Source organism: Myotis nattereri (assembly GCF_964212035.1).
Source record: "Myotis nattereri genome assembly, chromosome: 21".
NCBI classification, from domain to species: domain Eukaryota; kingdom Metazoa; phylum Chordata; class Mammalia; order Chiroptera; family Vespertilionidae; genus Myotis; species Myotis nattereri.
The window spans coordinates 16,548,072-16,560,919 of record NC_138097.1 but is presented as its reverse complement, the minus strand read 5'-3'; the positions used below and the strand labels follow the sequence as shown (position 1 = coordinate 16,560,919).

Genomic DNA, 12,848 nt, shown 5'->3' with positions numbered 1-12,848 from the left:
CGCCAGGATTAGAAGTGGGTTGACTGCGGGTCAAGTCTTCCCAGTGCAACGCAGGCGGGGAGAGACGCGAGGAGCCCGCTCCTGCACAGCCCCACGGGTGCGGGGGGGGGGGGGGTGGTGGCCTGGGGACGGGGTCAGACCCCGACATGGGCCTGCAGCCAGCGCTAACCAGGAGCCCTGCCCTCCCGGCCAGGGATGCCCCTCCACGCTGCCCAGCCATGGCTCACAAGCTTTCCCTCCGTGCCCGGCGTCCAGGACAACATGTAAATATCTGCACGGAGAAAGGAGGGCCCGGTTCGGAAACAGACATGCATCACGTGACCTCAGGTTCTCGGCCCTGGAGGAGGTTTTGTCTGCCCTGCCAGGGCGGTGAGGAGAGCAGGGACCCACCCTCCCTTCTGTGGGAAGTTCCTCTCCTCGTTCAGAGGCTCCTAATGGCTCCTCAGCAAAATACACAAAGCCCTGCTGTGTTTCAGGCAGCAATTTAAAACGTCCGACTTGCCCTGGCTGGTTTGCTCAGTGGATAGAGCGGAGGCCTGGGGACTGAAGGGTCCCAGATTCTGTTCCGGTCAGGGCACATGCCTGGGTTACAGACTCAATCCCCAGTAAGGGGCGTGCAGGAGGCAGCCGAGCCATGATTCTCATCATTGATGTTTCAGTCTGTCCCTCTTCCTTCCTCTCTGAAATCAATAAAAACATATTTAAAAAATAAATACAAATCAAACGTCTGACCTCTGACCCCGGCGGAGCCTGAAAATGAAATTGTTCTTCCCAGCCAATCAGAGCCTCAGACATCCATCACAGACAGAACCAGGTCCCTCCAGAAGTCCCTGTGTTCTTTTTTTTTCTTTTAATGTTTTTATTGATTTTTTTCGTTTTGGGGATTTTTGGGGGGTCTATACCCAGGAGAGGGAAGGCTGGGTTGTCGGGTTGCTCTGTACAGGTGTTCTGCATGGCCTCGGCTCCATGCTGTCCCGTTATCTTGCCAGCCCTCAAGGACTCCAGCCGGAGGTCCATCAACAGCGACTGGAAGATCGAGCTCCCCGGAGAGTTCCAGATCGCCGGCACCACGGTCCGCTACGTCCGCAGGGGCCTGTGGGAGAAGATTTCTGCCAAGGGACCGACCAAAATCCCCCTGCACTTGATGGTAAGGCTCGGAGAGGATCCCCTGTCTACTTCCTGGGGGTGTGGGTGGCGGGCAGGTGCACCCGGCTCCTGGTGGCTTACCTGGCCACCTGCAGCTCCAGGCTCGCTCTTGATCTTCTCTTTTCTTTTTAAATATATTTTTATTGATTTCAGAGAGAAAGGGAGACAGAGAGAGAGAGAGAGAGAGAGAGAGAGAGAGAGAGAGAGAGAATCAGGGATCAGTTGCCTCCTGCACGCCCCCTGTTGGGATCAAGCCCACAACCCGGGCATGTGTCCTGACCGGGAATCAAACCGTGGCCTCCTGGTTCATGGGTCGACGCTCAACCACTGAGCCACACCGGCCGGCCTCCATCTTTTCTTATCTCATCCCTTTGGGCATGCTTCGGATTTCCCCCCCTCTCAGAACGTCGCCCGGCTCCTCGCTGGCAGGGCTCCCACCTCTTCTTAAAGGGAACTGCCTCCAGGAAGGAGCCGCGCAGCCCTGGGGCCGCCAGGGAGACTTGGCCCGTTCAGCAGCCGGCCGCGCGAAGTCTGTGTTTTCCCACCAGACGGCACCGGCCCGCCCCTCGGTGTGTGTGTCCACACTGGAAATTACCTTTTGGAAAGGAGCTGTTGACTCCGCTTCCTTCCAAACCAGCAGTGCTCAGATTTTCCAAGCTCGCCTTGCAACAGGCATCCGGGAACTGGGGGTGGGGGAGGCCCAGGTTCTCCGGGAATGTCGACTCCCCGGGTGGTCTCAGACACCTGTGGGGTCCTGTCTTACCTGTCGGGGAGGATGTCACCCAACCCGCGGACCACCTGCGGATGCATCCTTTTTATTTTGGTTAATCCTCACCTGCAGATTTTTTCCATTGATTTTTTTTAGGGAGAATGGAAGGGAGGGGGGAGGGGGGAGGGAGAGAGAGAGAGAGAGAGAGAGAGAGAGAGAGAGAAACATCGATGTGAGAGAGACACTTTGATTGTTTCCTTCCCACACAGGCCCCAACCAGGGCTGGGCATGGAGCCTGCAACTGAGATCCATGCCCTTGACCGGAACCAAACCCGCAACCCTTCAGTCTGTGCCTGACGCGCTGCCCACTGAGCCAAACCGGCTAAGCTGATGCATCCTTTTTAAGAACATTAAAGCACTGCAGGGACAGCTCTGCCTGTGAGCCCTGAATGCAACAATAATGTATAAAATAAAATAAAACAAAACGCAGCCCTGGCCGGTTTGGTCAGTGGTTAGAGTATCCACCTGCCGACCAAATGGTCGCGGGTTCGATTCCTGGTCAAGGGCACATACCTGAATTGCAGGTTTCCTAGCCCCGGTAGGGGCATGTGCAGGAGGCAACCAATCGATGTGTCTCTCTCAGGTCGATGTTTCTCTCTCTCTCTCTATCTCTCCCTTCCACTCTCTCTAGAAATCAATGGGAAAAATATTCTCGGGTGAGGATTAAAAGTAATGATGATCATAATGAAATAAAAGCAGTTATGCAGAGGGCCTGCAAGAGGAAGCCAAGGACACCCTCAGGTCACCCGGCCGCCCTTGCAGTTGCTCCCTGTAGCAGGCGCCAGGATGGGTTTATTTCCCATCTCTTCTCAAAGCTTTCATGGCCCGAGTGCATCGCCAGCCTGTTCAGGCCGAGGCACAGCCGGGATCCATTCCGACCACGAGAAACAAAACTCGGAGAGAGAGGAAAGAGAGAGGAGACAGAGAGAGAGAGAGAGAGAGAGAGAGAGAGGAGAGAGAGAGAGAGCGAGCCGCAGCCCCGGGCCCAGCCCTCGTTAATGTGAATCGCTTCTCTCTCGTGAACAATGACGGTGACTTCCAGTTTGCAAATCTAGAAACAAGAGGTGCCCCTCTGGCTGTCCCTAGAGGCCACTGTCCCCCAAACCAGGACGCACGCACTGGGGAGCCACGGGGACCTGCCCACAAAGTATACGTGGCTGCGAAATTGCATGAAATTGGTTTCAGATGGATCCCCCATTCACCAGTCTTATATTCCCAGACTGAGATAATAAAGATCTCTTTTAAAGAGGTGTTTTTTTTTTACTTTCTTTTCCACCCTAGGCAGGTTTCCAAATGCGTTCCTTGGAGAAGTGGATGTTGGTGCTGCTGGGGCGCCCCATCCCCACCCCCCACCCACTCAAGCCCTCGGGGGAGGGGGAGCCCCGGGGAGGGAGGAGGAAGCTTCCGTCTCAGGCACTTGCTACCTGGCCTTCCCCCCATCTAGGCAGGTGGGCCCTGCATGGTCTGCCTGGAGCTCCCGGCCTGGAAGTGAACTTGCTGGTGGTTTCGACCTAGGGAGGACCTGCTGGTGTTAGGCCTGCCCTGAGGACACCCCCCCCCCCCCCCACAGCCAGGCCACTGGAAAGTCCTACATGAAGCCTTGTTTTGCAACGTTAAGTTGAATATGGGGTTTTTTTTGTTTGATTTTTAGAGAGAGAGGAAGGGAGAGGGAGAGCGAGAGAGAAACATCAATGAGGAGAGGGGATCATGGATCAGCTGCCGCCTGCACGCCCCCTACTGGGGGTCGAGCCACAACACTGACATGCATGCGCCCTGCCCGGGAATGGAACCCTGAACTCCTGGTTCTTGGGTCGACACTCAACCAGTGAGCCATCCTGGCTGGGCAGGTCGAAGCTATTTTAAAAGCCCGTGCTCACCAGGAGGGAGACCCCACAGCGAGGCTCTCCTCGGGCTATTGCGTGGTTTCAAAGCGGCCTCTTCTTTTGCCTGCCGCCCAGGTGTTGTTATTTCATGACCAGAATTACGGAATTCACTACGAGTACACCATCCCCGTGAACGCCACGGCTGAGAATCAGAGCGAACCCGAGAAACCCCACGACTCCTTGTTCATCTGGACCCACAGCGGCTGGGAGGGGTGCAGCGTGCAGTGTGGAGGAGGTGAGCCCCGGGGTCCCGGCCCACAGGTGCGGGGTTTTGTTAAAGGAAGGAGGCGTGGATTCCGGGCACTCTGTGGTCAGGGCACAGAGGGGGACAGGCTGGGCGCATAACCAGTGTTTGTTCATTTCAGAGAGGAAGGGAGAGAGAGAGAAACATCAATGAGAGAGAGAATCATGGATCAGCTGCCCCCTGCACACCCCCTACTGGGATCGAGCCCAGACCACTGACGCCCAACCACTGAGCCACACCGGCCGGGCAGCGGTTGCCTCTTTCTGGTCCTAGTCTAGAATTTTTCTCCTGCCCCGCACTGCCCTGCCCATGTCTTGCACACCCTCCTGGCCGAGCTGATAGTTCTCCTGCCCTGACCGCAGTCAGTTAACGACTCTCCGATCAGAAGACACCCCTGCAGGCCCCTCCACAGCGGGACCTCATGCCCCTCCCGCGGTGGCAGCCACAGCCTCTCAGCTCCCTGTGCGCTGGTTTCCAGGGGAACGCAGGACCATCGTGTCCTGCACGCGCATCGTGAACAAGACCACGACGCTGGTGAATGACAGCGACTGCCCCCCAGCGAGCCGCCCGGAGCCCCAGGTCCGAAGGTGCAACTCACACCCATGCCAGGCACGGTAAGGAGCTGGCATCTCCGGCGCCGGCCCTCTGGGGCGGGGCAGCAGCGTCTGTGTGTGGGGCGGAGTGATACAGTCGGTACAGGCCACTCCATGCCGCCTTCCCTCGCTGCTGGGGCATCTGTGTGCTGGGAGTACTGGCCCTCTGGCTGCTAAGCCGGAACTGGGATGGAAATGTTCCATCCCTCAGGCGGGCGTGGCTCAGTGGGTGAGCATCGACCTAGGAACCAGGAGGTCATGGCTGGATTCCGTCGAGGGCACATGCCCAGGTTGTGGGCTGGATCCTCAGTAGGGGGCGTGCAGGAGGCAGCTGATCCATGATTCTCTCTCATCATTGATGTTTCTCTATCTCTCTTTCCCTCTCCCTTCCTCTTTCTCTAAAAATCAATTAAAAAGTGTGTGGGGGGGGTGTCTTTATCCCGAATGTTTTCCTCGATTTCCCCTACCCCCCTTCCATTTTCTTCAGCCCTCTTTTCCCATCCAGGTCCCAGCAAGCTGCCTTTCCCTCCCAGATTGCACGCCATTCGCACCTCCTTATTCTAATCCTGCACCCCCCGCCCCCCGCTCCGTGGGTACCGCTCCCAAACCCCGCCCTAACCATCTGGAATCTGGAATCTGACACACACAGCAGATGGGCTCCCTCCAGCCTCCCGCACCAACACAAACACATCGGCGAACCTGGCCCCAACGCTGGCAGGCGAGGCAGAAATCGCAGATCCGCTCAGCTGCCATGGCTGCGGCCAGCGGCCTTCCCCATGCTGACTGCTGTCCACAGGACAGAGGCCCTGCCATCATCTGGCAGCGAAGGGGCGAGCCTGTCCCTCATGGCCCAGTCCCACGTCGTCCTGGAGCGAGGAGAGGGTATGACAGGGACCTGGGCGCCTGCTGGGACCCGCAGCTCAGCGTCCCCGAGCTCATGTCTCTTCAGCCCTTGAGAGCTTATTGGCCACTTGAGAAGTTACTGCCGAGCTATTAGCTATTCCCCCAGAGTCGTTACGGCTTGGACCCCTTCCAGGCGGCACATACTGTGCTGTGTGTTGAATTTGGGGGATTCAGAGAAGAACATGAAATATCTTCCTGGCAAGCACCCCGAATAGTCATCTGTGAGGAAGTGCGTTTGGAGTTGAAATGTGTCCTCTTTGCTGAGATATCTTAACCAGGTTCGCCTGGTTTGGGGTTAAGATTGAGTGAAATCCCTTCTGTTTTTATGGCAGCATATTCCACATGCGTGTGTGCATATATGCATGAGTATGCATGCATGTGTGTGCATGAGTGTGTGTGTCTGTGTGTGTGCATGCGTGTGATCATGACTTAAGAATGAAGTGTAGAACATGTGGATCCTTAGGCACAGCCAGAATCTGAAAAGATGCCATGATCGCGTCCGTTTCTAGGCAGTCTGACCCGTGAAGCTCCTCTTTCCTGCTTCCCACTGAAATAGAAGCGGTGCGTTTGTTACTCTGGCTTTGGCTCCGCCCTGCCCCTGCCCAGGAGCCCTCCTCTTCCCACGCTCTCAGCATCAGCTCCTGCAGGAAGCTCTCCCTTCCTTCCCCTCTCACACTTGACTGTGGCCTTGATGACAATAGATCAGCGGCACTTAGCAAGTGTCGGTGGTATTTCTACTAATCGAGCTGGAAAACAATCCAATGGGCCCGGCCAGTGTGGCTCAGTGATTGAGCGTCAACCTGTGAACCAGGAAGTCACGGTTCAATTCCCGGTCAGGGCACATGCCCGGGTTGTGGGCTCCACCCCTAGTGGGGGGCGTGCAGGAGGCAGCCGATCCATGATTCTCTCTCATCATTGATGTTTCTCTCTCTCCCTCTCCCTTCCTCTCTAAAATCAATAAAAATAGGTTTGTTTAAAAAACAAACGAACAATAACAACAACAAAACAGTCCCATGGCCCATCACCACGGAGTGACAGCGAGACCCAGGTCGCCTGTGATCCTGTCCAGGGAGGCCTCCGGGGGCTCTGACTGCAGCTCTGCCCGTGGAGTTTGTCACCCTCCAGTCCTGACAGCTCTGGGCAGGGCTCCATGGTGGGGCGGCCACGGAATCAGCAGGCTCCCGGGAAACTCATGGCTGTGAAGGTTCGGAGTCCCTCGAGAACTGGGGCACCTCCTCTGCTCTTCCCCACTTCCAGTGCCCACACACTCCTGGTGGTTTCTGTGGCTGCCACCCTGACTCCCAAGTCCCCGTCGTCACGTGGGTGTGAGGGGCGTCCTTACACAACAGCAGAGAGGGAATTCAGGAGGGAGACCGGGGGTTTTATACCTAGCAAAACTGTCCTTCAAGTATCGAGGCTTTGGAGAAATATTTTTAAACAAGTAAGAGTTTTTGCCCAGTTGGCGTGGCTTACCATGTGCATTATTAACCGGTACACGTGTAGGGGTTGAGCGTCGACCTATGAACCAGGAGGGCACGGTTCCATTCCCGCCTGGGTTTCCAGGTCGATCCCCACTAGGGGGCGTGCAAGAGGCAGCCAATCCATGTTTCTCTGTCTCTCCCTCTCCCTTCCTCTCTCTCAAAATCAGTAAAATATATTTGAAGGGAAAGGAAGCCAGAAATAAAACGGATCTCTTTCCCTTCTGCTTGGAGGACTCCTGGACATGGTTTCTGTAGCTCATTAGCTATTAAAATTATTAACAAATTATTATTTCCAATTGCAAGTGGTTATGGGATTCATCATTCCCTCTCATGCCAAGACTTGTATGCAATTTACTCTGAACGTGAATTAGCCAGAGCCATCCAGAGTTTCTAAACAGCTTGGACCAGGTTCACTGACTTGAGCCCAACAAGCCACACAGGGCTGAGCTGCCAAAGGCCCCCTCCCCCCCGCCCCCCGCTCCATAATTTATTGGGAACTTAATTGAGACTAATTATTGTCTCTGTTCCCAGAGGAGCATCTGCCCAGCATCTGCTGTGACACCGTGTGCTCAGGATGCCTGGATCATCTGGGACGTGAACGGAAGGGCATGAGTATTTTTTGGTGACGGATCCCGCTGTAACGTTTTATAGGAAACTCCCGGTGGTTTCTTTCGCCTGCGGTGTTAATGCGCGGTGTCTCTCCGACGTGCCGGAGCCGAGGTCTGCAGTGTCCTCAGAACACGCTGCCTCGGGGAGACCCACCCCCAAGGAGGAGGTGGGCGGCCTTGGCAAGATGCGGCTAAGCCCGGCTGGTGTGGCTCTGTGGACTGAGCATTGTCCCAGGGACCGAGCGGTCCTGGGTTCGATTCCCGGTCAGGGCACATGCCAGGGTTGCAGGCTCGATCCCCAGTAAGGGGTGTGCAGGAGGCAGCCGGTCCATGATTCTCTCTCATCATTGATGTTTCTATCTCTCTCCCTCTCCCTTCCTCTCTGAAATCAGTGAAAATATATTAAATAATAATAATAATAAAGGTAGTCATGGGTGGGAGCAGGCAGAACTGCAAACTGCCTACTCGTAAAGCCGCGTGCCAGAGCCTCGCAGGGCGGGCGAGCTCGGGCGCAGGCAGCCAGCTCCCCGGCTGGTCCCTGAGGGAGCCCTGTGCCTGGGCCTCGGAACACTCAGGCCTGTGCAGCCGGTCCCCTCCGCACACTTTCCCGAAGAGGCCGGGCTGGCTCGCTCGGCCCTGGGTCCCTCCCCTGGGAACCGTTCGCAGGCAGAGCCCTGAGAAATCCCGAGCATTTTCCTAGCCAGCGCGGGGCACCCGGGCGGCGTGGCAGGGAGGTCTGCTGGCGCCGTTTCACCTGGAATGGCTGTGGGGCTGGGCAGCGGGAGCGGGCGGGCGCCTGCTGGTGCTCGTTAAGCCCGTGTTCTCGGCAGCAGCCGCGTGGTCGCGGACGGAGGGTGCCTGGGGCTGGTCCCACTCACGCTGGGGTCTCGGGAGAACCACGCCATGTTACTCCCCTGGAGCAGCCTTTCCTTTCTCATTGTCTGAAGACAAGATGCTCGGGACGCATCTGTGAAGGTGACCAAAAGACGAGCTAGCATGTGTGTGCACACGTGTACATGCGTGTGGGTCTGTGCGCATGTGTGCATATGCGTGTGTGTGCAACAGGGGTGTGGGGACCAAAGCGGAGGAGAAAGCAATGCCTGAGGTGGCCATGTGACGAGCGCTGGTGCCCAGTAATGGCTTCTGTAGGCGAGAGCGAGAGGAAAATACACACATGGCCACTTGGACGTCGGTTCAGGTCTGGCACAGCTGCCCCCCCACCGCCCGAATGTGAAAGCGTGAAGTCCCAGACTGGAGGCGTGGGGCTGAATCCCACAGCAGAGCCGGCTGGGCCCACAGAGGTGTCGTAAGGTTTGGAGTTCATGGCCGACATGTTAAAATCAGGAGGTTGCCCGGCCGGTGTGGCTCAGTGGATAGAGTGTTGGCCTGTGGACTGAAGGGTTTCCGGTTCGATTCTGGTCAAGGGCCCGCCCCTCCGTTGCAGGCTTAGGCTCGATGCGAGGGGGAGGCAGCCAATCGATGTGTCTCTCTCACATCGATGTCTCTCTCTCTCTGTCTCTCCCTCTCTCTTCTACTCTATCTAAACATCAATGGGAAAATATCCTCGGGTGAGAATTAACAAGGCCAAAAGACAGAGTCCACGCAGAGCTCTCTGCTCTGCCTCCCCCCTGCTTCCCGCAGGCCCCAGGCTCCATGGTCCGGGGGCAGGGCCCTCGGAGAGGCCGGCCTCTTCGCCCGCGTCTCCTCTCACCGTCTCTCCTCCTCCCGGCCAGGTGGGTGGCCAGCCCGTGGAGCCCCTGCTCAGCGACCTGCGAGAAGGGCGTCCAGCAGCGGGAGGTGACCTGCATGCACCAGCTGCAGAACGGCACCCACGTCACCACGCGGCCCCTCTACTGCCAGGGCGCCCGGCCCGCGCCCGTGCAGAGCTGCGAGGGCCAGGACTGCCTGTCCATCTGGGAAGCGTCCGAGTGGTCACAGGTGGGTGCCCGGGCCGCCACCAGGGCTGCTGGCCCTTGTCCACAGGGACCTCCGCATGGTCCCTTTTCCTGCATCGTGTTCGTGACACAGCTTCACGTGTCACAGTCCTCGCCAGCCCCCAAGCAACTCAGAGCTGTGTGGGCGCTCACATGCTCTTCACGTCCATCTGAGATACCAACGTGGCTAAAACACATGGGGAACGTGTTACTGATCATGGATAGTTGCTTTCTGATAACATATACCACACTACTTTTGCGTCCCATTTCCTGTGAAAATTCTCAGGTAGATAGAGATGGATGGACACATGAATAGAGAGAGGGAGACAGATAAATAGATAAGTAAATAGGTACATAGGAAGATACATAGATAGATACATAGATAAATACATAGATACATAGATGGATATCTATAATAATGAAAGCGTAATATACAAATCGACCAAACTGCTGAACAGTAGAGCAACCATCCAGATGACCATCTGGACGACCACACTGTGACACCCACTGGCGCCAGGCCAGCCAACGTGGGTGCGATGAGATTGGTTGGGGGCCCAGCCATCACCCCATGATCGCCCTGAAGAGGGAGGCCCAGGTCCCGGCCGGTGGGGTGATCGAGCAATTGGGGGGCTCCACCATCGCCCCAAAGAGGGAGGCCCAGGCTACTCGGCCGGCGGCACTGCAGAGGGCAGCCTGGGCCTCCCTCTGCAGGGGCGATTCATGGAGCCCTGGCCAGGTGGGCAGGGCCTCCCTCTGCAGGGGCGATTCATGGCGGAGCCCTGGCCAGGTGGGCGGGGCCTCCCTCTGCAGGGGCGATTCATGGAGCCCTGGCCAGGTGGGCAGGGCCTCCCTCTGCAGGGGCGATCGATTGCAGGGCTCCCAGACTGTGAGAGAGCACAGGCCGGGCTGAGGGATCCCCTCCCCCCCAGTGTACAAAATTTTGTGCACTGAGCCTCTAGTATAAATAGATACATGGGTACATAGATGATACATAAACACATAGATAGATACGTAGGTACATAGATACATAAATACATAGGTAATAGGTATATAGTTACATAAATATATACATAGATACATAAATACATAGGTATATACATAGATACGTAGATACTTAGATACATACGTACATACATAGATACATACATAGACATAAATAGATACATAGGTAGATACATAGGTAGATAAAAAGATACATCCACAGATAGATCACAGATGTGCAGGCCTGCCTTTAATGCCCTTGGGGCATATTTGAACTTCGTGTCAGACTGGGAAGGAGGTTTCACAAGCTTCCCTTCAGCCCCGAGGCAGGCTGTGCGTCCCAGCGGCAGGCGGCTGCTGGGAGGGCCCGCGTTCGCTGAGCCTGTCCAGGTCCTGCCTCTCGTGCCATCGCCACTTTGGAAAGGGGTCAGTGAAGCCCTCGGTGTTTAACTCTGAAGGCTGCTCATGCCCATGTCGCTTTCTCTTCGGTAACAGCATTCTTTGAGGCTTCACGATTTTGATTGTTTGGCTGCAAAACAGCAAACTCGCTGGATGAAGGGCCAGCTTCCTCCGGGTCCCCCTTGAGATGTGCTCTAGGAAAGTCAGAGGGCTCCGTCCAAGACACTGTTCAGTGTGGAAAATATTTTTAAAGTTCCTCTTTATTGCCAAACAGTTGGAATTATTTAGAATAAGAAAGCATTCAGCCCATTCTTAATGAATGAAAAGTCTGCCCAGGGCTGTTCTAAAACGAAGCTTCCTTTTCAGACAGACCTTGACGTGTACCCATTGAAGGGCCTCTGTGTGGAGCCTACCCTTTATGATGTTTTAAGAAAAGAAGAGTATTTAAATTGTCTTAAAATATGTTTGTATTGATTTCAGAGCGAAGGGAGAGGGAGAGAGAGAGAAACATCCATGATGAGAGAGAATCATGGACCGGCTGCCTCCTGCACGCCCCCTTCTGGGGATTCAGCCCTCAACCCAGGCATGTGCCCTGACTGGGAATCAAACCGTGACCTCCTGGTTCATAGGTCGACACTCAACCACTGAGCCACGCCGACCAGGCCAAGAGTTTAAAGATTTTGCTTGATTTTTTTTATTAAGATGGACTTAGGTTTGTAAGTTTAACATCCCAGGGACCTTTCTCGGGGGGCGGGGGGAGGGGGGGGGCGGTACTTGTTGCAGGGGTAGGGGCAGGTAAGTAGTCTCTCTCCCCTCCCCCACCCCCCAGGAGCCATAGGGCCTTAATCACCTGGGTCTTGATCCAAACAAGATTTATACTTTAATCAGATCAAAACCATACGTTTTCCATTCAGATTCTTTCTTATATGGAAGAAATAGGCATGCTCTTTCCCAAAATACCCCAGCCTGACATTATCAGCTGTCAGCATCGGATTCAAGAGCACCATCTCGGGAGGCGTGAGCCAGCGGAGACGAGATTTATAGAGGCATCTCCATCTCCGTCTCCATCCATCTATGTGCCCCGTCACGCCCGAGCCGCCCCCGGAAACCCTATCCGCACCCACCCATCTCCCAGGGCGCAGCCCAGGCTTGAGCTGAGTGTGTCTTTCTTACTTATTTCTTTTTAAAAGTATTTTTTATTGATTTCCAAGAGGAAGGGAGAGGGGGAGAGACAGAGAGAAACATCGGTGATGAGAGAGAATCATCGACCGGCTGCCTCCTGCACGCCCCACACTGGAGATCGAGCCCGCAACCCAGGCATGTGCTCTGCCCGGGAAGTGAACCATGACTTCCTGGTTCATAGGTCAGTGTTCAACCACTGAACCACACCGGCCGGGCCCCGACGTATTTCTACCACATTGCCCCATGCCGAAGCCCCTCTGACAGTTCTTCCCCTGGAAACACTTGGGTTCAGATGGGTTATTGACAGGTTGCCAGAGTTGAAATGATGGGGGGACCATGGCCGTTCGGAAGAGCAGGGGACCACCCCTCAGCACAGTCACCCAGGGCTGCCTGCAGCCACCCGCCTGCCCGGGCCGCCCTGTGGGCCTAGCCCGCCTAGGCCTGACCCTGGCGTCCCCTGAAACCAGCCGCTCACCTCACAGGCAGGTCACAAACACACATGCCCCCTCCCCACCCGAGTGACACCACGGCCCGTGGATTCCTGCTAAAACAAGCGGGTCTACCTCAGTCTCCAAAAGCAAGAGAAAGACAACCTCCTGAGATCTTCAGACAGAGAACTAAACTGCATGCCTCGGAAAAATAAGGCTAGACAACATTTGGGGGGTAAATGTTAAGGACAGAAATGCAAAGAATAGCATGTGTCCTTCCTGTGCATTCTTGCCGAA

At 55.7% G+C, this 12,848-nt stretch overlaps 1 protein-coding gene across 1 annotated transcript in view; it reads left to right on the top strand.

Annotated features, from left to right (window-relative positions):
* The window catches only part of ADAMTS17 (ADAM metallopeptidase with thrombospondin type 1 motif 17), a gene marked incomplete at both ends in the record, with an annotated part of 87,782 nt that overhangs the window by 64,585 nt on the left and 10,349 nt on the right, over positions 1–12,848 (top strand). The window contains 4 exons of the mRNA XM_081114829.1: positions 990–1,147; positions 3,874–4,033; positions 4,521–4,656; positions 9,361–9,565. Of these exons, the coding sequence (XP_080970955.1) occupies positions 990–1,147; positions 3,874–4,033; positions 4,521–4,656; positions 9,361–9,565 (659 nt within the window). The remainder of the gene's footprint in view (positions 1–989; positions 1,148–3,873; positions 4,034–4,520; positions 4,657–9,360; positions 9,566–12,848) is intronic.